The sequence below is a fragment of the Aegilops tauschii genome, chromosome 4 (assembly GCF_002575655.3).
Source record: "Aegilops tauschii subsp. strangulata cultivar AL8/78 chromosome 4, Aet v6.0, whole genome shotgun sequence".
Taxonomy (NCBI): domain Eukaryota; kingdom Viridiplantae; phylum Streptophyta; class Magnoliopsida; order Poales; family Poaceae; genus Aegilops; species Aegilops tauschii.
The window spans coordinates 429,830,967-429,855,509 of NC_053038.3; the positions used below are offsets into that span (position 1 = coordinate 429,830,967).

At 46.5% G+C, this 24,543-nt stretch overlaps 2 protein-coding genes across 2 annotated transcripts; one reads left to right on the plus strand and one right to left on the minus strand.

Moving 5' to 3' along the window:
- Positions 1-737: 737 nt before the first annotated feature.
- Positions 738-3,670, plus strand: LOC109774289 (uncharacterized protein At5g01610). The gene is made up of 3 exons (XM_020333013.4): positions 738-1,037; positions 1,730-1,784; positions 3,107-3,670. Exons 1-3 carry the CDS (start codon positions 951-953, stop codon positions 3,484-3,486), a joined length of 522 nt encoding a protein of 173 aa, XP_020188602.1. The 5' UTR covers positions 738-950; the 3' UTR covers positions 3,487-3,670.
- A 2,447-nt stretch (positions 3,671-6,117) lies between these two features.
- Positions 6,118-7,736, minus strand: LOC109774290 (uncharacterized). The gene has a single exon (XM_020333014.4). It carries the CDS (start codon positions 7,605-7,607, stop codon positions 6,342-6,344), a length of 1,266 nt encoding a protein of 421 aa, XP_020188603.1. The 5' UTR covers positions 7,608-7,736; the 3' UTR covers positions 6,118-6,341.
- Between the last annotated feature and the right edge of the window lie 16,807 nt (positions 7,737-24,543).

Here is a 24,543-nt window from a genome sequence, read left to right on the forward strand (position 1 = left end):
AGACGTGGTGGGGAAGAGATAAGGCTGATTGTGAGAGACAAGAAGTTGTTTGTAAATATGAAAACAAGTGCGGGCATTTTTTTTATAAAACTGCAGCAGTTTGCTTTGTATGCGTCGGATCTAGATACAACGGCTATTGATGAAAGATTGCATGCAGACCATCATCATCAATTCAGATTTTTATAGGAGTAGAGATACCATCCGCTTGTGCCGCTTTTGGCTTGGATAACGTGTGTCGTTGATCAGAATCGGGCGTTTCGCACGGCGAGGCTGGGTCTGTGCGCGGCGGAAGACAAATCAGCGCGCGGCTGGGCGGCAATGCAATGGACCAACAACGGTGAGGCGTCACGCTCTTGGCCATGCAACACGCGGAAATAGCCGTTCCTTGTACTCTACTCTGGTGCCGGACCTGGCTTCTGTGATGCGGCATACGCTCGGCTCGGTCACGCGGCTCGCTGTCATATTCGGGCCCTTTTCGGGTCCGTGCGCGTCCCAAACCGCAGCCCCGGTTCGCCCGCGATCCTCCCTCCTTCGCACAAGATTTTAGGGCCGAGCGACGCGACCAAATCGGCCTGATCACTTCTCGAATGTCGTCCAAATTTCGGCGTGGATAGTAGTAACAGAAACGAGACTGCGGCGCCCATATATCCCTCCAACGTCTCCTTCCCTTTTCCTATCTCCAGAAGCTTCACTCCACTGTTGATCCATCGCACGCACCCACCAAACAAACACCCAGCCCGCACGCTCGCAGGGGATCCGGCGCCACCGTTCGGAACCCCGAACGAAAGCCGCTCTTTATTTATTCCGCTCCTTTCCTGTGGAGCGTGCCGCAGCTCTGAACCTGGTTCCGTCCACTGTCTGTCGCCCATCCCGCGGCACCCCACGCACGCGCCACAGCCAGCCGGCGTCCGCGTCCGCGTCCACACGCTCCACGCCGGCGCCGAGGAAGGATGGAGAAGGCCCTCACCAAGCTCGGCAGCTTCACCATCCCCCGCAAGGCCAAGCAGGAGCTCTCCGCCATCGGCGGCGACATCTCGGTCAGTGCTCCGCTACTCTTGCCTTCCTTCCCGCCCTCCCGCGTCATCTCTCTCTCCCTCCTTTCTTTCTCGCTCTTCGTGGCTGGGTTCGTCATGGCGAATCCCTTCTCGTTCTTGGTGAATCGCTTGGACCGGGTAAAATGCCGTTCCTGATTTCCCGGCTCGCTTGCTTGTTTCCGTGAGATTTTTACGGGTTTCCGTTATCACGGGGATGGATGGATGGATGGACGGATTCTTTTTTGTTGCTCGGTGTTCTGTTTTCCTCGTCCTCATCTTTTTCTGCGGCTGTTGCAGTTCAGAAATTATCTGGCTGTCAACATTTCGTGGTTCACATGTTGTTCGTGCTAAGGACCAAGAAAATCTTGAGTTCTTGATTGAAGCATTCATTTGCAGATCTTTCTCTTATATTCTTCCCCCTTTAGGCCGGGTTATATTCGTTCCTTTTCCCACCAAGACCAGCGAAAGTTCCTGCTTTGATTTGCAACTTTTTTTCCGAGTGGATTGCCATATGAAAATCATTATTTGATTCGATCGCACTTCTGCATTCGCTATACCGACTCAGTAGTACATTCCAGTGCATTGTAACTCTAAGGGAAACTTTAATTATTACTCCACTCTAGTTCCAACTTCCAAGTGGTTCAGTTCATCCGTCACAAGTCACAGCCAATAACCCAACTATTTCTGATCTGCAGCGCATCTCAAGCACCGTGGAGGAGAAGGCGAAATGGGTCTTCGAGAAGCTCAAAGGTACTGTAGTATCGATCGCTCTGCTCCATAATTTCTCTAATTTCCGTTCAGTGGTCGCTTTGCGGCTCAGGAAATAGCAGTTAGTCTGAAGCTACATGTCACGTCGTCTTAGCAACATCTTCAGTACACTCGTCCATCGCTGTTAGCAACGCTGTTTTTCTTGCTGATGCGTAACACCAAAGCAAACCAAGGAGTGCTTTCTTTAATACGGCTGTATCCATCCACATAGCCTTTCTTCACGATTTGGATCTGGCTCTAATCCAAGTACTCGTTTCGATCTGCAAAGTACTAGTAATACAATGAGTGACGCTGATGCACATGGGGGCCAAACTGAAATGGGTCCAATGTTTGTTGACGCAATTATGCAAAAGCTCCTAGGACGATAGTGCAGAGCAGGGGGGACTTGCTCACCTAACATCTTGTTTTACTTGCAATCTTTGCACTGGGTCTGTTGAGGTCTTTGGCGGTATTACCAAGGCTGTCTTCAGCTTGTCATTGGATTAGCAAGCACCAGCCAGCTGATTTGGTAGTCTGCAGTGCATAGTCTATTCAATATTTTCTTCTAAGCAGCCCCTAATCTGTACTCTTACAGGAAGCTGCGAACAACTAGTGGTATACTCGGATCTGCAATCCGACCGCTCACGTGAAAACATTGTGCGGAAAGACAGTAGTTTCTTAAATAAAATGCGAATGTTCTGAAGTACTTCCGCCCTTCACTATTATAAGATGTTTTGGATATTTCAATATGGACTACATACGGCCTAAAATGAGTGAACAAACACACTAAAATGCGTCTACATACTTCCGATTCAGAAAAGAGTTAGAACATCTTATAATATTGAACGGAGGGAGTAGTTTGTTAAATAAAATGTGAATGCTAGCAAAGCAGATCAGTTGGCAAGTTTTTTGCCACTTGCAGGCCATCTTCAATTGTGCCTTCCAGTTTGTTTGTTTTGTTGGTTTAAGTAGGTATACGGTATACATTGCTCTGAGACATCTTTCTTCTGATCAAAAAATCCTTCATATGAACTTCCCATTTTCACACTTTGTTCCACTGCAATTCCAGTCTTGTAGTATACATAATTCGGCATTTACACTTTACATACATCATTCTCCATGTATTTGAACTTTGCTAAAGCGCTCGAAACTGCTGCTTCTGAATTCCCTTCTGCGTGTCAATATGTTTGTGGCATTCTCATGCCATGGTTCACATGTTGCCATTAGGTCTATGCAATTCTAGCTAGTGACAATTGAATAATTGCTATATAAATGTCTACTATATATGGACTACAAGTGACTGACCCTATTTCTTTCTTATTCAGGCAAACCAAACAAGTCCCTCTCTGACCTGCTGCGCGAGTACAACCTCCCTCCGGGCCTCTTCCCTCGGAACATCATCTGCTACGAGTACGACCAGACGAGCTCGAGGCTCGTGGTGCACCTGGCCAAGCCCTGCGAGGTGAGCTTCAAGGACTCCTCCATGATACGGTACGCCACCCGCGTGAAGGCGACCCTGTCCCGGGGCAAGCTCTCGGCGATCGAGGGCATGAAGACCAAGGTGGTGGTGTGGGTGAAGGTGACCACCGTGAACCTGGAGAGCTTCCGGTCCGACAAGGTGTGCTTCATCGCCGGCGTGAAGAAGCTGAGGCAGAAGGACGCCTACGAGGTGCCCCGCGAAGCCGCCTCCGTCGAGGAGTTCTGAACCTTGATCTGATGATCCGTCTTCTTATCCATAGTGTCCATGATTCGTGCCATTCTTTTGAGTCCCATGTGGTGTGGTTCCTGAGGGCGTGCTGGTGATTGAGTTGGTGTGCTGAGGCTCGGCATGTCTGTACATTGGATTTGGTTCTTCCCGATGAAAGGCACCCTTGCATGTTCTCTGATCATTTCGCATGTGTGGTGTCCCAGTCATGTGAACATCTATCATGTGGTCTGGCTTTGTGTTGTGTCGGGGACCTGTGTTTCAGTGCGGCTGCTGGCTGAGGTGCATTGCATTTTTGCCGAAATAATTGTTTCAGCTACCTTTCAGACATTTGGAATTTTTCTGCTCTGCCAGACTGGTTCCTTGGTTCACTATAAACGACCTTAAACACGACGCCCTTAAACAAGATATTAGGTAGTATGCGCTAACCATGCCCACGTTTGAAGACAATCAAACTAATTGAGTACTGAATCATGCCCAATTTTGGAAGAAAAAAAATCATGCTCATCAGGCCGAAATTATAAACTTTTGGGAAATAACAATGGCAAAACTTTCATTTTGGCAAAAAGGATAATATGTGATGCCAGAAAACACATGACTGCACATAAGAAATCCCTCCAAAAATAGGTACTCCCTCTGTAAACAAATATAAGAGCGTTTAGATCACTACTGTAGTGATCTAAACGCTCTTATATTTTTCTTTACGGAGGGAGTACTTACTGAAAAAAAGATACTCAACTCACACTAGTACCACGGAGCTCACCTGAAGACAGAAAATGAAAACAATGACGGAATTCTTTGTATAGATTAAGCTGCAGGTTTCCTTGAACATGACCCAGGCAGAAACCCCCAAAAAATAGGCAGACAAAGTGAGTTGCAGAAATACTTAACCAGTTGCTTCGAATTTTGGGTCCCTATATTGTATACAGGCTCCACATTTTATTATATGGAGTTACTTCTGCAGCTTGCTACGAGTTTCTGTTGAAAAATACACATGCTAATTCCAAAGAAACTTTTCTTATGCAAACATATCTGAACTGAAAGTATCAATGGTGAACGAAAATTCTACTAAGGAAGTTCTTGTAAGGTCTGGTTTTCATTAATATATGGCCTTGGGCCTTATCTGCACACAAAAATTGGACCAGCAACATATTGCTATTTCTTGGCCAACTAACAAATCAGTAACCTATCACTATATGACTCGAGGACATGAACTCAGTATTACTCCATGAGGTCTTGGCCTAGGTTCATGCAATTTCCAAAAAGAAAAACACCTTCTGATTGGCTCCAAGCCAGCTTGTTGATCCTGCTTCTTCACAAATATCTTTGACGGCTCCATGCAGCCCTCAGATTCATCTTCAACATCGCCAAAAGCGATTACTCCATGAGCTCTTTTGACCTAGGTTCATCTTCAACATCGCCAAAAGCGATTACTCCATGAGCTCTTTTGACCTAGGTTCATCTTCAATATGAATGAAGCTTGTTGATATCGTGGTGTGATGCCAACATAGCAGCTTCTGCCAGAAGGGCAGCCGCAAGGATGGATATACTCTTGTTGCCTCGGCTATTTACTAACTAGGAATCTAGTGGGTTGGATCATTCAAGAATGGTTCAGAGTTGTTCACTTACTTGGGTTCTAGGAGATTATCAAATAGGTCTGGAGTACTTAAAAGTTTGGAGTCTGGGTGCAAGGGAAGACACAAACAAGTCTGCCTGCTGAATAAGGGTCCGCGGACAAGGAATAGATGAGAACTGAAATGTTCGACCATAGTGGAAGAAAGACAGCTCATGCTCATAAAGGTTATGTTTGTGTGGTGCTTTTCCTGCCAGCCATGGTATCTGGGAAATGTGCAATAACTGGTACTCCCTCCGTTCCTAAATACTTGTCTTTCTAGGCATTTCAAATGACTATCACATACGGATGTATGTAGACATATTTTAGAGTGTAGATTCACTCATTTTACTCCGTATGTAGTCACTTGTTGAAATGCCTAGAAAGACAAGTATTTAGGAACGGAGGGAGTATAACATATATGTTTGCAGGTTAGTTCAGGCTGTTAACATGACACCAGCTGAGGGTGTGTTTCAGCAGGTGTTACATGCTGTCTAGTTCATGACGTTACTTTGCCACTGAATTGTACACAGATGCCAGAAACTACCAAGATCCACTAGAAAAGGTGCCCTCGAGATCTATTCAAAACTACCATCAGTTGAAAAGGTGCCCTCAAAGCAACCATGAAAAAGGTCGGTAGTTTATCTACAGAATCAGAGGCAATAGGCAGAATAGGAAAGTAAGATGTAGATAAAAACAGTTTTTCAACCAATCCACTTAAGAGATGATTCATAGGGCTAAGTCAAAACACATGCTGAAAGAAACAGAGAGTGTCTCTCTAACTGAATCCAGCATACACAATAGAACACAATACTAATCACGATCTTCATATGTGCCTTTTTTTTCAAATTTAGCTCAAGTATTTCAGATACGCACAGCATTGCATTAGGGTTCAGTATAATAGGATACTAAGATGCATCACCAACACAGCTACATTCATAATATCCACTAGAAAACACAAGTTCTATTCAACACTTTTATTATGATAACACTACAATCATTATTTCAATTCAGAACTATTTACAAAGCATGAATAACACAGCTTTATTCATCCAATCTTTTATTCTCCTGAAATCGAAAGTAGCACCTTGGGCATTCAGTACATTGCACACAGCACAAGCAAGACAGCTTTGTCGGTGGAAATCCTAGGAAATTCCACAACATACAGATGTTAAACAAGACAAGGGACTAACCAAACACAAAGTCCTTCATCAATCGCAATGGTAGCAAGATCAGTTATAAATCAACGCTTCTTCATGAACCCCTCTGCAAGCTTTAAGTAGTCCCCCATACCAGCTCCACTTCCCCCTTCACCATCCTTCTTCATGAAACCCTGTGCAAGTTTCAGGTAGTCTGCCATGCCACTGCCCTCCGACTCGTCTTTTCCACTCTCAGGGCGGCCACCATGTTTCTTCTTGCCGCTATCCTCTTCATTTTCCTCCTTTCCATACCCTCCTCCTCCATGGCCACTAGTCTTCTTGTGCCCACCTTCGCCATCCTGCTTCTTCATGAAACCCTGTGCAAGTTTAATGTAGTCTCCAATGCCACCGCCTTCTGACTCATCCTTCCCTCCATGGCTTCCACCACTAGGCTTCTTCTTGTAGTCATCTTCTTCATACCTTCCTCCACCACTAGGTTTCTTCTTGTAGTCATCTTCTTCGTACCTTCCTCCACCACTAGGCTTCTTCTTGTAGTCCTCTTCTTCATACCTCCCTCCATGGCTTCCACCACTAGGCCTCTTGTACTCATCATCTTCCTCGTACCTCCCTCCAGCATGGCCACCGGTTGGCTTCTTGTACTCATCTTCGTATCTCCCTCCTCCACCTCCATATCCACCTGCACTAGGCTTCTTCTTGTACTCATCGTCTTCTTCGTACCTTCCCCCACCATAGCCACCACTAGGGGGCCTCTTGTAGTCATCTTCTTGCTCATACCTCCCCCCACCATAGCCACCACTGGTAGGCTTCTTCTTGTACTCATCTTCTCCCTCATACCTTCCACCTCCGTAGCCGCCACCACCGCTAGTAGGCTTCTTCCTGTACTCGTCATCCTCTTCATACCTCCCACCACCACTGGGCTTCTTCTTGTACTCATCATCCTGTTCGTACCTCCCACCACCACTAGTAGGCTTCTTCCTGTACTCGTCCTCCTCCTCGTACCTGCCGCCTGAACCCCCGTGACCACTGGTCTGATGCTTACCGCCTCCGCCGCCCCCCTCCTTGGCGCCGAACTTGTGGAGGTAGTCCTCGGCCTTGTTGAGGTAGCCGCCGACGGGCTTGCCCTCGAGCTTGCCGTAGAGGGAGGCCGCGTGGAGCAGGTCGGCGGCAGCCTCAGCGGTGCGGCCCTTGTCGACCTTCCCCAGGTTGTGGTCCTGGAGCGCCGCCTTGGCCGCCTCCGCCACCAGCTTGGCGCTCGCGGCGAGGTCGCCGCTGCCCCCGCCGGACGGGCGGTGCTGCTGCTGCGGCGGGCGCCGCCGGCCGGAGTCGTCCTCGCCGTCGTAGGAAGCCATTCGCGTCGGATCTGGGGAAAGGGGGTGAGCTGAGCAGAGGAGACAGAGCAGAGCAGAGAGACGGGGCTTCGATCAGACAACACGGCACAGGGACACGGGGTATTCGGGGTCGTGGGAGCCACAGCTTTTGATGCGAACCTCCCTCGCCTCCAGCTGCCGTCGGAGAAGCGTCTAGGGCGCGTTGGTTGGACACGGCTTGCATTCCGGCACACGTTTTGCTCCCGTCCGTAATTTGATTACTTTCTTTTTCACGAACCTAACTGTTTCACAACTAAAATTGCCATTCAAAAAGAAAAAAAACTGAAACTTGTCATCCGAAAAAAATTGTCATGCCTGACAAATAAAGTTGGCCTCCTCGCGTCATTAAACTTGTCATAAAAAAGTTCGAAGTTGACATGTGTTCGTGCCACACATATGACACTTATCAGGGTCTTTATTTTTTGGAATCGCCTTCATTACAGATGTAAGAGCATCGCCGATAGAAGATGTATGTAAACATAGACCTTGTATAATTTACATCACCGAAAAGTGCATTTTACATCTCTAAAAAAGTCTCAACTCCAATAGATGATGTATATTTGATAATGTAAAACTAGTGCTCCAATATATGATGTACTCCCTCCGTTCCTAAATACTTCAATATACAAGTCTTTTTACGGATTTCAATATGGAGTACATATGGAGCAGAATGAGTGAAGCTACACTCTAAAATCTAAACTATGTTTATATACATCCGTATGTAGTCCTTATTAAAATCTTTAGAAAGACTTATAATATTTAGGAATGAAGGGAGTATATTTGAAGATGTAAAACGCCTACGGCCGCGCGGCAGCCTACAGCCGCACCCAGCCACTATACAACCGTATTCTTTCGAGCTCAACTTCCATGCGATGCAAATCAACACATCTTCGACGATCGTATAATTTGCGGTTCTTTCCTCGGCAATGAAGCCCTCGTCCTCGTGTTGAGATTATTATCATTGTTTGTGGTTTTGTCACGACAGATGTCCTTGAAAAAGGACTTAGTCGTGAGGCCATCGCAGCTAGGTAGTAGCTTGAACGGGGTTGATAGGAATCGAGAGACACGGGTTTACCCAGGTTCGGCCCCTCACGGTGGAGGTATAGCCTACTTCCTGCTTGATTGATATTGCTTGGGATCTCGACCACAAGGGTGCAACTTGGCTAACCTAGTACTTGAGAGCTTGTAACTTAGTCCTTTCTACCTCCGGGGCTCTCCTTTATAATAGGTTGAGGCCCTGAAGTTACAACAGAATCCGGGTTACTATGACCCATGTCCTAATCTATCTCCTACTTATCTTGCCTCCCAAGCAAGGGAATTTCCTTATAACCTATTGGATGAGCCGACCTCCCAGACACTAGGCCATGAGACAGCCTGCTCTATGAGTCGCCTCCTAGGCCTTGAGCTTCATAATCTTTACGGCCCACATATTGAGCTTGTCTTTTAAGTCGCCACTGGATAACCAGGTCACCATCTGGCCGGGTCATATCGTGGGGTTATATCCCCAACATTAGCCTCCGGGTTAACTTGGATTTTTCCATGTTAACCCATACACCGGAATTAAGTTCGGGTCATCCTTCAACGAATTAGAACTTCTCTTTTGCCTCTTCATCTTATCTTCTGCCCGAGTCATAAGAGACTGTCGGCTCATAATACTTTTATACTTGGCATTTCTTGCTTCCGCTTGCCATGACATCAACTTCCCGAATTTATGGAGTTTGGATGTGACGTCACAATGAATCTTTGAGCATATCTGTCAGGCCCGAAAATCGAGGCACCTTTTCAGCCAAAAATTACCCCGCTGCCTCTGTTTTCGCACTTGCCGTTTCGCCTTCTTGCCATCTTATAAATACACACGGGGGGCTTCGGGATTTACTTTTACATCTCTGCCTCCTCTCTTCGTCTTCTTCCTCGCGTCTGTAGCTTCTCGCGTCCGAAGCATCGCCGCGTCTCCTCGAGCTCTCCGGCCAAGTTGACGGCGACCTCAACACCGCTTCTAATCATCGTCGGAACTCACTAAGAATGCTCGGGACACCCCCGCCGTGCTCAGGTACGCCAAGATTCTCCCCTTTAGATCTGTAGCGCCCCATTCATCTGTGTAGTTCATGGTAGTTCATCAGTGTTCATCACTATCCCTCGTTTAGATCTAGATTCATCTGAATGACCTGAGTAGATGTCTTTGTTTACTGTCGCAATGCTATTTCTCCATCTTGAATCTTTTCACTGCTCTCAACAAACCCCCATTAATAGATGAGCTTGTTTTTTTAGAGGAAAGGCATACGCCCGACTTTATAAATAAAGCCATAAGGCAGGTAGCAACAGCATCACCGAAAAGTATCAAACACACCCAAGCCCCAACGTTGGGCAAGACGACGAAGGATAAAGTCAGGTACATGGCTCCCACGCCAGTACATGGCACGCAGGCCGGAAGAGAAAGAACCAACTAAAGCTAAAGCATCTGGCCCAAAAGAAGCAATCAAGCATCCTGCTCTTGTCTGCATAACTGAGACGCCATTGTCCGGATTTTGTAGATCAGCATAGAGAGCGCCTCTTGGTTGTCGACCTTAGTCAATGATTTCCACTGCTGCAGGAAAGCACACGATTTAAATAAGCAGTCAGCCAGTTTAGCCGGAAACACGTGCTCGATAATAAATTTGTTCCTAGTAGTCCACAGAGACCAGCATAAAGCCCCCAAGCCCACCCAAAAGATGCGCCTAGATACACCGGAGAGGTTGGAAGCCAAGCTGCGCAACTCGGCAAAGGAGGCAGGGGCCCAAGAAACATGAAGCCAGTCCCGCACACAACTCCAAATAAGCTTAGCCAGGTGACAGTGAAAAAAGATATGATCCGAGTCTTCCACATCACCGCAAAGAGCACAGAACTGGGAGCCCGGCCCATTTCTCTTACGAATCTGATCAGCCGAGGGCAACCGGCCTCGAAAGGCTTGCCACAAAGAAAATTTTAATCTTAGGGGGAATACGGGCCTTCCAAACTTGGGAAAAACGATTGGTAGGCGTGCCACCAACGAGCTTAGAATAAAGAGACTTAATAGAAAAACGCTAAGAGGCAGAAAGCGGCCAAAGCACCAAATCCCCTGACCGTCGAGAGCGTAGGGAAGAGGGCAGTAAGACGTTGCCAATCTGCAAACTCTACAGGCGACAAAGAACGGCGAAAGGCCAGGTTCCACCCCTGGGATGCAAGCTTCGCAATAGAAATATTAGGGTCAGAGCAGTAAGAGAAAAGGGTAGGGAAGGTCACCGAGAGAGGTGAATCTCCACACCACCAATCAAGCCAAAACCGAATTGAGGAACCGTCCCCAACAACAAACTTAACGAAAGATTGAAAAACAGGTCTAACTTTGACCAGAGACTTCCAAAACTGAGAGCCACCACGCGGCAGAGCAAACATCGGGCTCGAGGACGGGAAATATTTAGCCTTAAGGATCGACAGCCAAAGGGGTTGATCCTCAGCGCTCATAATCTTCCACCACCATTTAATCATCAAGCATTGATTCATGATGGAAGTATTAAGAATTCCTAACCCCCCAAGGTTTTGGGCCTGCACATCAATTTCCATTTGACGAAGCGATATTTGCGACGATTGTCCGCAGCACTCCAGTAAAACGCCCCACGGTGTTTGTCAAAACCAGCATGAATCCCAGCCGACAAGAGAAAGAAGCCCATAAGGAACATGGGGAGGGAGGAGAGGCAAGCATTAATTAGAGCCACTTTACCAGCATTCGTATTATATCTACCCCGCCAGGGAAGGACCCTGTTTCCCACCTTTGTGACTACCGGGGCAAAATCTTTGGCATGGAGCACATCCGGGGAAATAGGCAAACCCAAGTACTTGAACGGATAGGAGCCCAGCTTACAGTTAAGAAGGTGGGCCACTCGCGCGGCTTCCGATTCGTCCACACCAGTCACAACTACTTCGCTCTTGGCAAAGTTAATCTTAAGCCCCGACATAGCCTCGAAGCATAGTAAAATAAATTTGAGGTGGGCAAGGTAGGCCTCATTCAACTCGACCAGAATAATAGTGTCGTCCGCATATTGGAGATGGGTGAGACCATGGGGAATGAGATTAGAACACACCGGAGTAATGTGCCCACTAGTGGCTGCCCTAGAGAGTAGGCGAGATAAAGCATCCGCAACAAAATTGAATAAAATGGGGGAGGCAGGATCGCCTTGCCTCAGGCCCCTACCGTTGGCAAAGAATTTGCTAACCTGACCATTAACATTGATGGCAGTGTGGCCTCCCAAGACCAACTGTAGAATCCTATGGACGAGGGACCCCTCGAACCCTTTGGCCAATAAAACTCTACGAAGAAAATGCCAACTCACCGAGTCATAGGCCTTCTCAAAGTCTAATTTTAGAATCACCGCTTTCGACTCGCGAATCTTAAGGTCATGAACGATTTCATGCAAACAGAGAACCCCGTCCAGAATGAAACGACCCTTAATGAAAGCCAACTGAAAAGGGCTAATGGTACGGTGGGCAATGGGGGAGAGACGAGTGGCTAACCCTTTAGCCGGAAACTTGGCGAAGTTATTAATAAGGGCAATCGGCCTAAATTGCGAGATCAAATCCGCGCCCTTGACTTTAGGAATAAGGGTAATGACAGCGTAATTAAGGCGAGAGACATCCACCGTACCTAACCAGAACCCTTGGATGATCGTACAAATGAGAGGCCGCAACTGCGGCCAGAATTTTTTGAAGAAGGGGATCGAAAAACCATCAGGGCCGGAAGCAGCATTCGGGTTAGCCGAGCTAATCACCTGCCAAATCTCTTCATCAGATAAGGGGACCATCAGGCCCGAATTTTCGCCCGGAGAGATCTTAGACCCCTCATCCCAGAAGTCAGGGCAAAGGCCAAGCCCAGGGTCCGGCTTAGAGCCGAGTAGATTGGAATAGAAGCTAACAATGTGATTCATAATGAGGGACTGGTCAGAAATTCTAACGCCGTCAATCAACAGAGTGTCAATGAAACATCTGCGGCGTCTGCCATTCGCGATCGCAAAGAAATAAGCCGTCATAGCATCCCCTTTCAAGGTCCAGTTAAGGGCACCTCGTTGGCGCCAGTAAATTTCTGACTGTTGGTGAAGCAACACCAAAGCGTCTTCCAGGGAGTAGCGAGTAGCCCACTGAGAGGCGGAGAGCCCAGATGTGTCAGCAGATTGATCCAAATCCTGGATTTGAGATTCGAGGGATTCCTTGTCTCTACGCAACTCGGCCGCCCTATTCCGAGACCACCCCCTTAAGAATTTACGCAACTCATAAGACACCTTGTGCCAATCATCCATGGGACCAAAGGAGCGATGAGGAGAAGAAAGAAGATTAGTAATCTTAGAAACCATCATGTCACAAAAGCCCTCAACAACAAGCCAAGAAGCATCAAACTGGAAACGGGAGGGAGAAACAAGAGAAAGGATACCAGCATCCAGGATCAGGGGAACATGATCAGAGCCCACCGCAGGCCTAGCCTTAAGCAGCGCGCGGGGAAACAACGAGTCCCACTGAACAGAAACAAAAACCCTGTCCAGCACCGACCGGACAGGCGAGGATTGATGGTTAGACCAGGTGAAACGCGCCCCCACCCTAGGGAGCTCACGCAACGCGCAGTTACTAATGAAATCATTAAAAGCATTGGCAAGAGGCCAGGAGAAATTAGGATTATTCTTGTCGGCCGGAGAACGTAACAAATTGAAATCAGCCCCAATTAGAAGAGGAATATTACATGCTTCAATCTTAATCGATAGTTCGTCCAAAAAGAGAGGAGCAAGCGTGTGATCCGCAGGGCCATATACCACCATAAATTCCCACAAAGTGTTCAGCTGACGATGATGAACCACACAGCTAGCCCAAAAGATGCCATGATCAAAAGCAATGAAATAAAAAACGTCCCGCTTGGACCCAATCAAGATTCCCCCGGAATGACCCGAGGCGGGGAGAAAGTGCCAATCAAACCTATCCATCCCAGCTATCGCAGAGAGTTCAGAAGGGGAAAAAGATTCCTTAAACGTTTCGACCAGCCCTAAAATATCAATATGTTCACCACAAACCAAGTCATGAATCTGGTCACGGCGCCCCCTAGCACCGAAACCACGAATATTCCAGAATAAAGCTCTCATTTGAAGGAAAGGTTTTTAATACGGAGACTCGATCTGCACGGAGCCCCACAAGGCTTAGATCGCTTGGGACGCCCAACCTTAGCAAGGGTCGGGGGGGGGGGGGCAGACGACTGGCCACAACCATTTGTCGCCTCCAACCCCCGGCTTGGCCCTGAGCACCAGCAGGACCAGCACCTTTCGTGGCCTCAACGACCTTGGCAATGGCAGCCTGGGCTGCCTCATTGGCCCTAATGACAGAAAGAAGGTGAGAGGGGGAGCCCATCCCCGGTATAGCAGCCACCCCAATATCAGACATGATATGCAACAAATGGTCATCTGACAGAGCTGGTAAAACAAGGCGAACAGGAGAGCAGGAAGAGAAGGTTGGGCAGACGAACCTGAAGGAGGGAGATCCCTGGCCGCGGCACGCTGTTCCGCCCGCACCACCACCAAAACGCCAGAATCGCGCACACGCCGGCCCTTCCGCGCCGTGGACGCCGGAGAATGCAGCACAGGGGAGCACCGGATCGGCGACGCCGGCCCAGGGCCAGACCCCGAGGCGGAGCCCAGATCCTTGTCCAGACGACGAGCCAGACCCGCCGCCGAAAGCTTGGAAGTGGAGGAGGCCCGACTCTTAGCCGAGAATTTCCGGATCGAAGACTTCTTCTTCTTCTTAGTTGAGGGCTCGGTGGAGCGCAAGGGGGAAGCGGGAAGATCCTCGATCCCAGAGAAGGAAGGAGACTGCGGGCGAGTAGGCACATTGGAGCAAACACCAGAGAAGGGGGTCCCCTTACCAACACCAGCATCACTAGAAGCCAAGTCCTCCTTCTGAGGATTAGGAGCAGGGGCATTATCCTTGAGCAGCTCGCGTTCATCCGGATCCAACTTATCCCATTCAGATTGTGTAAAATGCGGATCAGTACCTCCACTTGGGTTATGCCCCCCAGCCGAACCATCCCCCTGCGTGTCATCTTGGTCCGAAGGCTTGGAAGGAGGAGGCGGAGGTGGAGGTGGAGCACGGGGTTCAGCACCCTCCACCCGAACCCGAAGTCGCACACCCTCGGGAGAAGGGAAGACATCCACGGAACCATGAACGCAGACGGGGTCGATGCACCAAACATTGAGACGAACCGGGCCAACCTTGCCCAGGGATTCCGAATCCACTTCCACGGGCTTGCCAATGAGCTTACCAAACGCCATCATGAACTCCACAGATCGAAGCCCAACTGGCACGTCGTCAACTAGCACCCAGATCTTGCTAAGCGGGCCCACCGCCTTGGCACCACAAGTAGCCGCTTTAACAGATACCACAAGCTGGTTGAGGGGGAGGGTAAAACTGGTGCACGAGGAGATCATCCGTAGACAGTCCTTGGAGGGGAAAACCACTGCGAATTCATACTCTGAAAGCTGGCGCACCTACCAATCCCAGCCACCATCGTCCCATATTTTCAAACCATCCAGGAGGGTCTGCGGAGAGATCCGCTGACCGCACACCGTGATGATGGCCGCGTTAGAGAGGGACGGCGCAGCCATCACCACAGGAACATCAGCGTCCAGAGCGAAGAAAGAACATTCGGGAATACCCAAGCCAAACTGAATGAAAGAGGGGTTCTTGGTACGGTTACGGCAGTCGACAGTAAGATGGCCATCAGAGCGACAGATGAGGCAGAAGGGTGGGTTAGTGCATCTAGATTGGAAGTGGTTCGGGCGGTGGCAAGCAAAGCAAGTCAGGGTTGGTGAAGGGCCCGAGGAAGCAGGGTGCTGGCGAGGAGGGGGAGGCGGCGGCGGCAGGATGCCATCGCCGCGGACCGCAGAAGGGGCACCCGAAGCAGAGGGAGGGGGGCGCCGATCCCCGTCTTGCGAGGAGGAAGAGCCAGGCCTGAAGCGCGGCCCCGAGCGAGAGGCAGTGCCCGCCGCAAACGAGCGAGGAGGAGGCCGGGGCGGAGCGACCGGGCCCCTGGCCGGAGCGGGGCGCGGCGCCGACGAGGAGGAACCACCGCCAGCCGAAGCAGCAGCGGCCTCCCATGGATCCAGCCCAGAACCAGGGACCACCGTCCCAGATCTGGCCACGGAGCGCTCCGGCCCCGCCTCCCAATCCTCCCGCTCACACGGCAGCACGCGCACCGCCCGCTCAGATTCGAGCTTGGAACACAGCTCCGCCTCATAGGCCAGAAGAGAGTTCCCCCTAGCCTGAGCAAGAAGAAGTTGTCATCTTTGTAGACCATCTTCAGAGGGGGTTTTGTCTGCCCGGGTCAAAATTCTTCCGTGACGTTCTTGATTTCTTCGACCTCCGGCCCAGGACCTTGGTCCAGATTCCATCACCAATCTTTGCCAATTTCAAGTTTTCTGCGAAGTATATCTTCAGACAGAGCCAACCGTCCCTCTCTTTTGGAAAATCTTCTACATCAACCACTAGACCGAGTTCAGAGACGGTCCCACTATAGAACTTGGTGGAATTTCTGTTCAAAGGCGTAAGAACAATCCTTTTCCTGAAGCCAAACTAGCGAGTCATCCCAAGGGTTGGAACAGGACTTGGTTTTACTAAAAAAACACTGCTCCCCAAGGTGAAAACCCCCTGCTGGGTTACAGACCGGACTGGCTCAACGCAACGATTGCTTTTCCAGGTTGGCCGTCAGACGAGGAGCGGAAACACTTTGCCCCTTTTTATTCTAAGTTAAGAGCTTTGATGGCTAATGGCCTCATTGGGATCGGTCTGACCCGGTGTTGGATAAGCTGGCGGATCTGGCCCCTTAGCTTAAGGGGCGACTTAATGTGCAACTATACTGGTGAGCCGGAAGATGCACAACGCTTTAGTAAAGCCAATCTTTCTGAAGACAAAATTAACAAGGCCACAAAGAAGCTGTTGGGAGAGTCCCAAGAAAAATGCAACAAGACCGGGTTGGCTCCCTTCTACCTGACCAACCCTGTGCCTTAAATGAGTGTTATTTATACTGTCTTACTCATTCTGTCCAACTTATTTGTTGTCTTAAACTTAATTTCTGGCTCATCATATATGCAGCCAAACTCCGCATTTTGGAAAAGGAAGACTTGGAAGACTGCTTCTCCTCCTGTTGAGCAAGTAGATGAGCCGGCCGATGCTAACGAGGCGGCTGCTGAATCTGAGGTAGAGCTCGACTCACTAGGCCGTCTGTTTATTGAACTTGATGACGCTCCTCCTCAGGATAACACCGAGACCAGTAGAGCCGACAATGTTGAGGTAATTTCAGTTTCATCAAACTGGAAAACATTTGTCCCGAAGAGAACGAGACGAGCCGTCAGAAAAGTATTGTTTTCGCATCCAGATGCTCACTTGGACCCAACTTTTATTTTGAAGAAAACTCAAGCCGGCACATCCAAATGCAAGACTCGGAACAGCCCCGGGGAATTAACTGCCGGCTTATATGATGAGCCTGTCTCTGGCAGGCGACGAACTGAGGTGCCACATAGCCCAACTCCATCTCTCCCATGAGCCGGTATTATTAGGCAACCTCTTAATCCTTCTGCTTCGAATAATCAGGAATCGTCGCCCTCCTCTGGAGAGTCAACTGCCTCATAGCTCCTGGCTCTTACGATTAAGCTTGGGTAAGCACTTGTCATAGGAAAAAAATCTTGTCATCATAACTACTTTTTTTAATCTGATGTTACTCTCATGTCTTCAGGGCCAAAACCATTTCAAAGAAGAAAGCTGGCGGGTCATCTTCTGCCACAGCAGATCTCGAGACTCAAGACCCACCAGTGGTGACTCCGGAGATCCAAGCTAAAACTACGAGCGAGGATAACCCGGACCAAAGGGTTGAGTCGGTTCATGAAAATGAGCCGGTGCAAGCTGATGATCCGGTGACGATGGAAGAGCCGGCTCATGCCGAAGAGCGGGTCAACACAGATGACCTGGCTAACCCGACAAGTCCTACTCGTGTCTCTAGTCCAATGAGGGTGGACAACATTGTCTTATCACACCCAATAGATGATGCAGAAGTAACTGCTACCTCTTGAGCATGCGTTGGTTTTCCCTTGAAGAGGAAAGGGTGATGCAGCAAAGTAGCGTAAGTATTTCCCTCAGTTTTTGAGAACCAAGGTATCAATCCAGTAGGAGGCCACACGCAAGTCCCTCGTACCTACACAAACAAATAGGAACCTTGCAACCAACGCGATAAAGGGGTTATCAATCCCTTCACGACCACTTGCAAAAGTGAGATCTGATAGAGATGATAAGATAACATTTTTGGTATTTTTATGATAAAGATTAAAAGTAAAGATTGCAAAATAAACGGCACCAGAAATAGCTAGTTGACGGGAGATTAATATGATGGAAAATAGACCCGGGGGCCATAGGTTTCACTAGTGGCTTCTCTCAAGATAGCATACGTATTACGGTGGGTGAACAAATTACTATCGAGCAATTGATAGAATAGTGCATAGTTATGAGAATATCTAGGCATGATCATGTATATAGGCATCACGTCCGCGACAAGTAGACCGACTCCTGCCTGCATCTACTACTATTACTCCACACATCGACCGCTATCCAGCATGCATCTAGAGTATTAAGTTCATAAGAACAGAGTAACGCATTAGGCAAGATGACATGATGTAGAGGGATAAACTCAAGCAATATGATATAAACCCCATCTTTTTATCCTCGATGGCAATAATACAATACGTGTCGTTTCCCCTTGTGTCACTGGGATCGAGCAACGCAAGATTGAACCCAAAGCTAAGCACTTCTCCCATTGCAAGAAAGATCAATCTAGTAGGCCAAACCAAACTGATAATTCGAAGAGACTTGCAAAGATAACCAATCATACATAAAAGAATTCAGAGAAGATTCTTTTATTGTTCATAGATAATCTTGATCATAAACCCACAATTCATTGGATCTCGACAAACACACCGCAAAAAGAATTACATCGAATAGATCTCCAAGAAGATCGAGGAGAACTTTGTATTGAGATCCAAAGAGAGAGAAGAAGCCATCTAGCTAATAACTAAGGACCCGAAGGTCTGAGGTAAACTACTCACACATCATCGGAGAGGCTATGGTGTTGATGTAGAAGCCCTCCGTGATCGATGCCCACTCCGGCGGAGCGCCGGAAAAGGCCCCAAGATGGGATCTTACGGGTACAGAAGGTTGCGGCGGTGGAAATAGGGTTTCGTGGTGCTCCTGGTTGGTTTCAGGGTACGTAGGTATATATAGGAGGAAGAAGTAGGTCGGTGGAGCTATGAGGGACCCACGAGGGTGGTGGCGCGCCCAAGGGGCAGGCGCGCCTCCCTGCCCCGTGGCCTCCTCGTTCATTTCTTGACGTCCACTCCAAGTCCTCTGGATCACGTTTGTTCCAATAATCACGCTCCCGAAGGTTCCATTCCGTTTGGACTCCGTTTGATATTTTTTTCTGCGAAACACTGAAATAGGCAAAAAACAGCAATTTGCACTGGGCCTTGGGTTAATAGGTTAGTCCCAAAAATAATATAAAAGTGTATAATAAAGCCCATTAAACATCCAAAACAGAATATATAATAGCATGGAATAATACAAAATTATAGATACGTTGGAGACGTATCAAGCATCCCCAAGCTTAATTCTTGCTCGTCCTCGAGTAGGTAAATGATAAAAACAGAATTTTTGATGTGGAATGCTTCCTAACATATTTCTCAATGTAATTTTCTTTATTGTGGCATGAATGTGTAGATCCGAAAGATTCAAGATAAAAGTTTAATATTGACCTAAAAATAATAATACTTCAAGCATACTAACCAAGCAATTATGTCTTCTCAAAATAACATAGCCAAAGAAAGCTCATCCCTACAAAATCATATAGTTTGGCCATGCTTCATTTTTGTCACAGAAGATGCTCTCATCTTGCACAACCCCGATGACAAGCCAAGCAATTGTTTCATACTTTAGTAATCTCAAACTTTTTTCAACTTTCACGCAATACATGAGCGTGAGCCATGGATATAGCACTATAGGTGGAATAGAATATGATGATGGGGGTTGTGTGGAGAAGACAAAAAAGGAGAAAGTCTCACATTGACGCGGCTAATCAACGGGCTAGGGAGATGCCCATCAATTGATGTCAATGCAAGGAGTAGGGATTGCCATGCAACGGATGCACTAGAGCTATAAATGTATGAAAGCTCAACAAAAGAAACTAAGTGGGTGTGCATCCAACTTGCTTGCTCACGAAGACCTAGGGCATTTGAGGAAGCCCATTGTTGGAATATACAAGCCAAGTTCTATAATGAAAAATTCCCACTAGTATATGAAAGTGACAAAACAAGAGACTCTCTATCATAAGGATCATGGTGCTACTTTGAAGCACAAGTGTGGAAAAAGGATAGTAGCATTGTCCCTTTTTATTTCTCTTTTCCCCCCTTTTTTGGGCCTTATTTTTTTATTTGGACTTTCTCTCGTTTTTTGGGGACAATGCTCTATAAATGATGATCATCACACTTCATTTTTTTACAACTCAATGATTACAACTCGATACTAGAACAAAATATGACTCTATATGAATTCCTCCGGCGGTGTACCGGGATGGGCAATGAATCAAGAGTGACATGTATGAAATAATATGCATGGTGGCTTTGCCACAAATACGATGTCAACTACATGATCATGCAAGGCAACATGACAATGATGAAGCGTGTCATAATAAACGGAACGGTGGAAAGTTGCATGGCAATATATCTCGAAATGGCTATGGAAATGCCATAATAGGTAGGTATGGTGGCTGTTTTGAGGAAGATATAAGGAGGTTTATGTGTGATAGAGCGTATCGTATCACGGGGTTTGGATGCATCGGCGAAGTTTGCACCAACTCTCAAGGTGAGAAAGGGCAATGCACGGTACCGAAGAGGCTAGCAATGATGGAAGGTTGAGAGTGCGTATAATCCATGGACTCAACATTAGTCATATAGAACTCACATACTTATTGAAAAAATCTACAAGTCGTCAAAAACCAAGCACTACGCGCATGCTCCTAGGGGGATAGATTGGTAGGAAAAGACCATCGCTCGTCCCCGACCGCCACTCATAAGGATGACAATCAAAGAACACCTCATGTTTCAAATTTGTTACACAACGTTTACCATACGTGCATGCTACGGGACTTGCAAACTTCAACACAAGTATTTCTGAAATTCACAACTACTCAACTAGCACAACTTTAATATCACTATCTCCATATCTCAAAACAATCATCAAGTATCAAACTTCTCCTAGTATTCAATGCACTTATATGAAAGTTTTTATTATATCCAACTTGGATGCCTATCATATTAGGACTAATTTTATAGCCAAAGAAAATTACCATGCTGTTCTAAAGGACTCTCAAAATAATATAAGTGAAGCATGAGAGATCAATAATTTCTATAAAATAAAACCACCACCGTGCTCTAAAAGATATAAGTGAAGCACTAGAGCAAAATTGTTTAGCTCAAAAGATATAAGTGAAGCATATAGAGTATTCTAATACATTCCGATTAATGTGTGTCTCTCCCAAAAGGTGTGTATAGCAAGGATTATTGTGGTGAACTAAAAAGCAAAGACTCAAATCATACAAGGCGCTCCAAGCAAAATACATATCATGTGGTGAATAAAAATATAGCTCCAAGTAAAGTTACCGATGGACGAAGACAAAAGAGGGGATTCCTTCCGGGGCATCCTCAAGCTTAGGCTTTTTGGTTGTCCTTGGATTTTACCTTGGGGTTCCTTGGGCATCCCCAAGCTTAGGCTCTTGCCACTCCTTGTTCCATAATCCATCAAATCTTTACCCAAAACTTGAAAACTTCACAACAGAAAACTTAACAGAAAATCTCATGAGCTCCGTTAGCGAAAGAAAGCAAAGCACCACTTCAAGGTACTGTAATGAACTCATTCTTTATTTATATTGGTGTTAAACCTACTGTATTCCAACTTCTCTATGGTTCATAACGTCTGATACTAGCCATAGATTCATCAAAATAAGCAAACAACACACGAAAAACAGAATCTGTCAAAAACAGAACAATCTGTAGTAATCTGTATCTAACGCAAACTTCTAGAACTCAGAAACATCTACCAAAATAGGAAGACCTAGATAATTTGTTTGTTGATCTACTTAAATTGTAATCAGTATTTTATCACGTTCTGGTGATTTTTAACAATTGTTTTCGTGATCAGAAAGTTTCTGACTTTTTCAACAAGATCAAATAACTATCATCCAAGAAGATCCTATAGGTTTTACTTGGCACAAACACTAATTAAAACATAAAACCACATCTAACCAGAGGATAGATCAATTATTTATTACTAAACAGAACCAAAAAGCAAGAAAATAAAATAAAATTGGGTTGCCCCCCAACAAGCGCTATCGTTTAACGCCCTTAGCTAGGCATTGAGATTTCGATGATGCTCACATAAAAGATAGTAATTGAAACACAAAGAGAGCATCATAAAACATGTGAAAATCACATATAAGTCTAAAATACTTCCTATGCATAGGCATCTTATAGGCAAACCAATTATCAAGGCAAGCAAAAACTAGCATATGCAAGGAAGCGAAAAGAAACAATAGCAATCTCAACACGACGAGAGGTAATTTAGTAACATAAAAATTTCTACAACCATATTTTCCTCTCTCATAATAATTACATGTAGGATAATAAGCAAATTCAACAATATAGCTATCACAAAACATATGCTTAACACGATCCACATGCATGCAAAGTTGACACTCTTCCAAAATAGTGGGATTAACATTAGCTAAAGTCATGACCTCTCCAAACCCACTTTTATCAAAAACTTCATAAGATTGATCAAAATCCAAATATGTGGGATCTAAAGTTGACACTCTTCCAAACCCACTTTCAAGACTATTGCAAACATTATTATCAATCTCATATTCAACATGGGGCTTAAATAAATTTTCAAGATCATAAGAAGAATCACCCCAATCATGATCATTGCAACAAGTAGTAGACATAGCAAAACTAGCATCCCCAAGCTTAGGGTTTTGCATATTATTAGCACAATTGCCATTAAGAGAATTTATAGTAAAATCATTGCAATCATGCTTTTTATTCAAGGAGCTATCGTGAATCTCTTCATAAATTTCTTCATCACAGTTTTCAGATTCATGAATTTCAAGCAAAACTTCATAAATATAATCTAGTGCACTCAAATCACTCGAAATTGGTTCATCATAATTGGATATCTTAAAAAGATTAGCAAGGGGATGAGGATCCATAAACTTTTAGCAAGCGAAGATGCAAGCAAAAAGAAGGCACATGGTAACACAAGATCGAACGGAAGGAGGGCGAAGAAAACGGCAAAGGTGAAGTGGGGGAGAGGAAAACGAGAGGCAAATGGCAAATAATGTAATGCGAGGGATAAGAGTTTGTGATGGGTACTTGGTATGTCTTGACTTGTGCGTAGAATCCCCGGCAACGGCGCCAGAAATCCTTCTTGCTACCTCTTGAGCATGCGTTGGTTTTCCCTTGAAGAGGAAAGGGTGATGCAGCAAAGTAGCATAAGTATTTTCCTCAGTTTTTGAGAACCAAGGTATCAACCCAGTAGGAGGCCACACGCAAGTCCCTCGTACCTACACAAACAAATAAGAACCTTGAAACCAACGCGATAAAGGGGTTGTCAATCCCTTCACGTCCACTTGCAAAAGTGAGATCTGATAGAGATGGTAAGATAATATTTTTGGTATTTTTATGATAAAGATTAAAAGTAAAGATTGCAAAATAAACGGCACCAGAAATAGCTAGTTGACCGGAGATTACTATGATGGAAAATAGACCCGGGGGCCATAGATTTCACTAGTGGCTTCTCTCAAGATAGCATAAGTATTACGGTGGGTGAACAAATTACTGTTGAGCAATTGATAGAATAGTGCATAGTTATGAGAATATCTAGTCATGATCATGTATATAGGCATCACGTCCGCGACAAGTAGACCGACTCCTGCCTACATCTACTACTATTACTCCACACATCGACCGCTATCCAGCATGCATCTAGAGTATTAAGTTCATAAGAACAGAGTAACGCATTAGGCAAGATGACATGATGTAGAGGGATAAAATCAAGCAATATGATATAAACCCCACCTTTTTATCCTCGATGGCAACAATACAATACGTGTCGTTTCCCCTTCTGTCACTGGGATCGAGCAACGCAAGGTTGAACCCAAAGCTAAGCACTTCTCCCATTGCAAGAAAGATCAATCTAGTAGGCCAAACCAAACTGATAATTCGAAGAGACTTGCAAAGATAACCAATCATACATAAAAGAATTCAGAGAAGATTCTTTTATTGTTCATAGATAATCTTGATCATAAACCCACAATTCATCGGATCTCGACATACACACCGCAAAAAGAATTACATCGAATAGATCTCCAAGAAGATCGAGGAGAACTTTGTATTGAGTTCCAAAGAGAGAGAAGAAGCCATCTAGCTAATAACTATGGACCCGAAGGTCTGAGGTAAACTACTCACACATCATCAGAGAGGCTATGGTGTTGATATAGAAGCCCTCCGTGACCGATACCCCCTCCGGTGGAGCGCCGAAAAAGGCCCCAAGATGGGATCTCACGGGTATAGAAGGTTGCAGCGGTGGAAATAGGGTTTCGTGGTGCTCCTGGTTGGTTTCGGGGTACGTAGGTATATATAGGAGGAAGAAGTAGGTCGGTGGAGCTACGAGGGGCCCACGAGGGTGGGGGCGCGCCTAGGGGGGCAGGCGCGCCTCCCTGCCTTGTGGCCTCCTCGTTCGTTTCTTGACGTCCACTCCAAGTCCTCTGGATCACGTTTGTTCCAAAAAT

Coding starts and splice junctions, on each gene's coding strand:
- LOC109774289 (XM_020333013.4), top strand. CDS start 951: ATGGAGAAGGCCCTCACCAAGCTCGGCAGCTTCACCATCCCCCGCAAG. Junction 1,038..1,729: donor CCATCGGCGGCGACATCTCG/GTCAGTGCTCCG, acceptor TCTGATCTGCAG/CGCATCTCAAGCACCGTGGA. Junction 1,785..3,106: donor GGTCTTCGAGAAGCTCAAAG/GTACTGTAGTAT, acceptor TTTCTTATTCAG/GCAAACCAAACAAGTCCCTC.
- LOC109774290 (XM_020333014.4), bottom strand. CDS start 7,607: ATGGCTTCCTACGACGGCGAGGACGACTCCGGCCGGCGGCGCCCGCCG.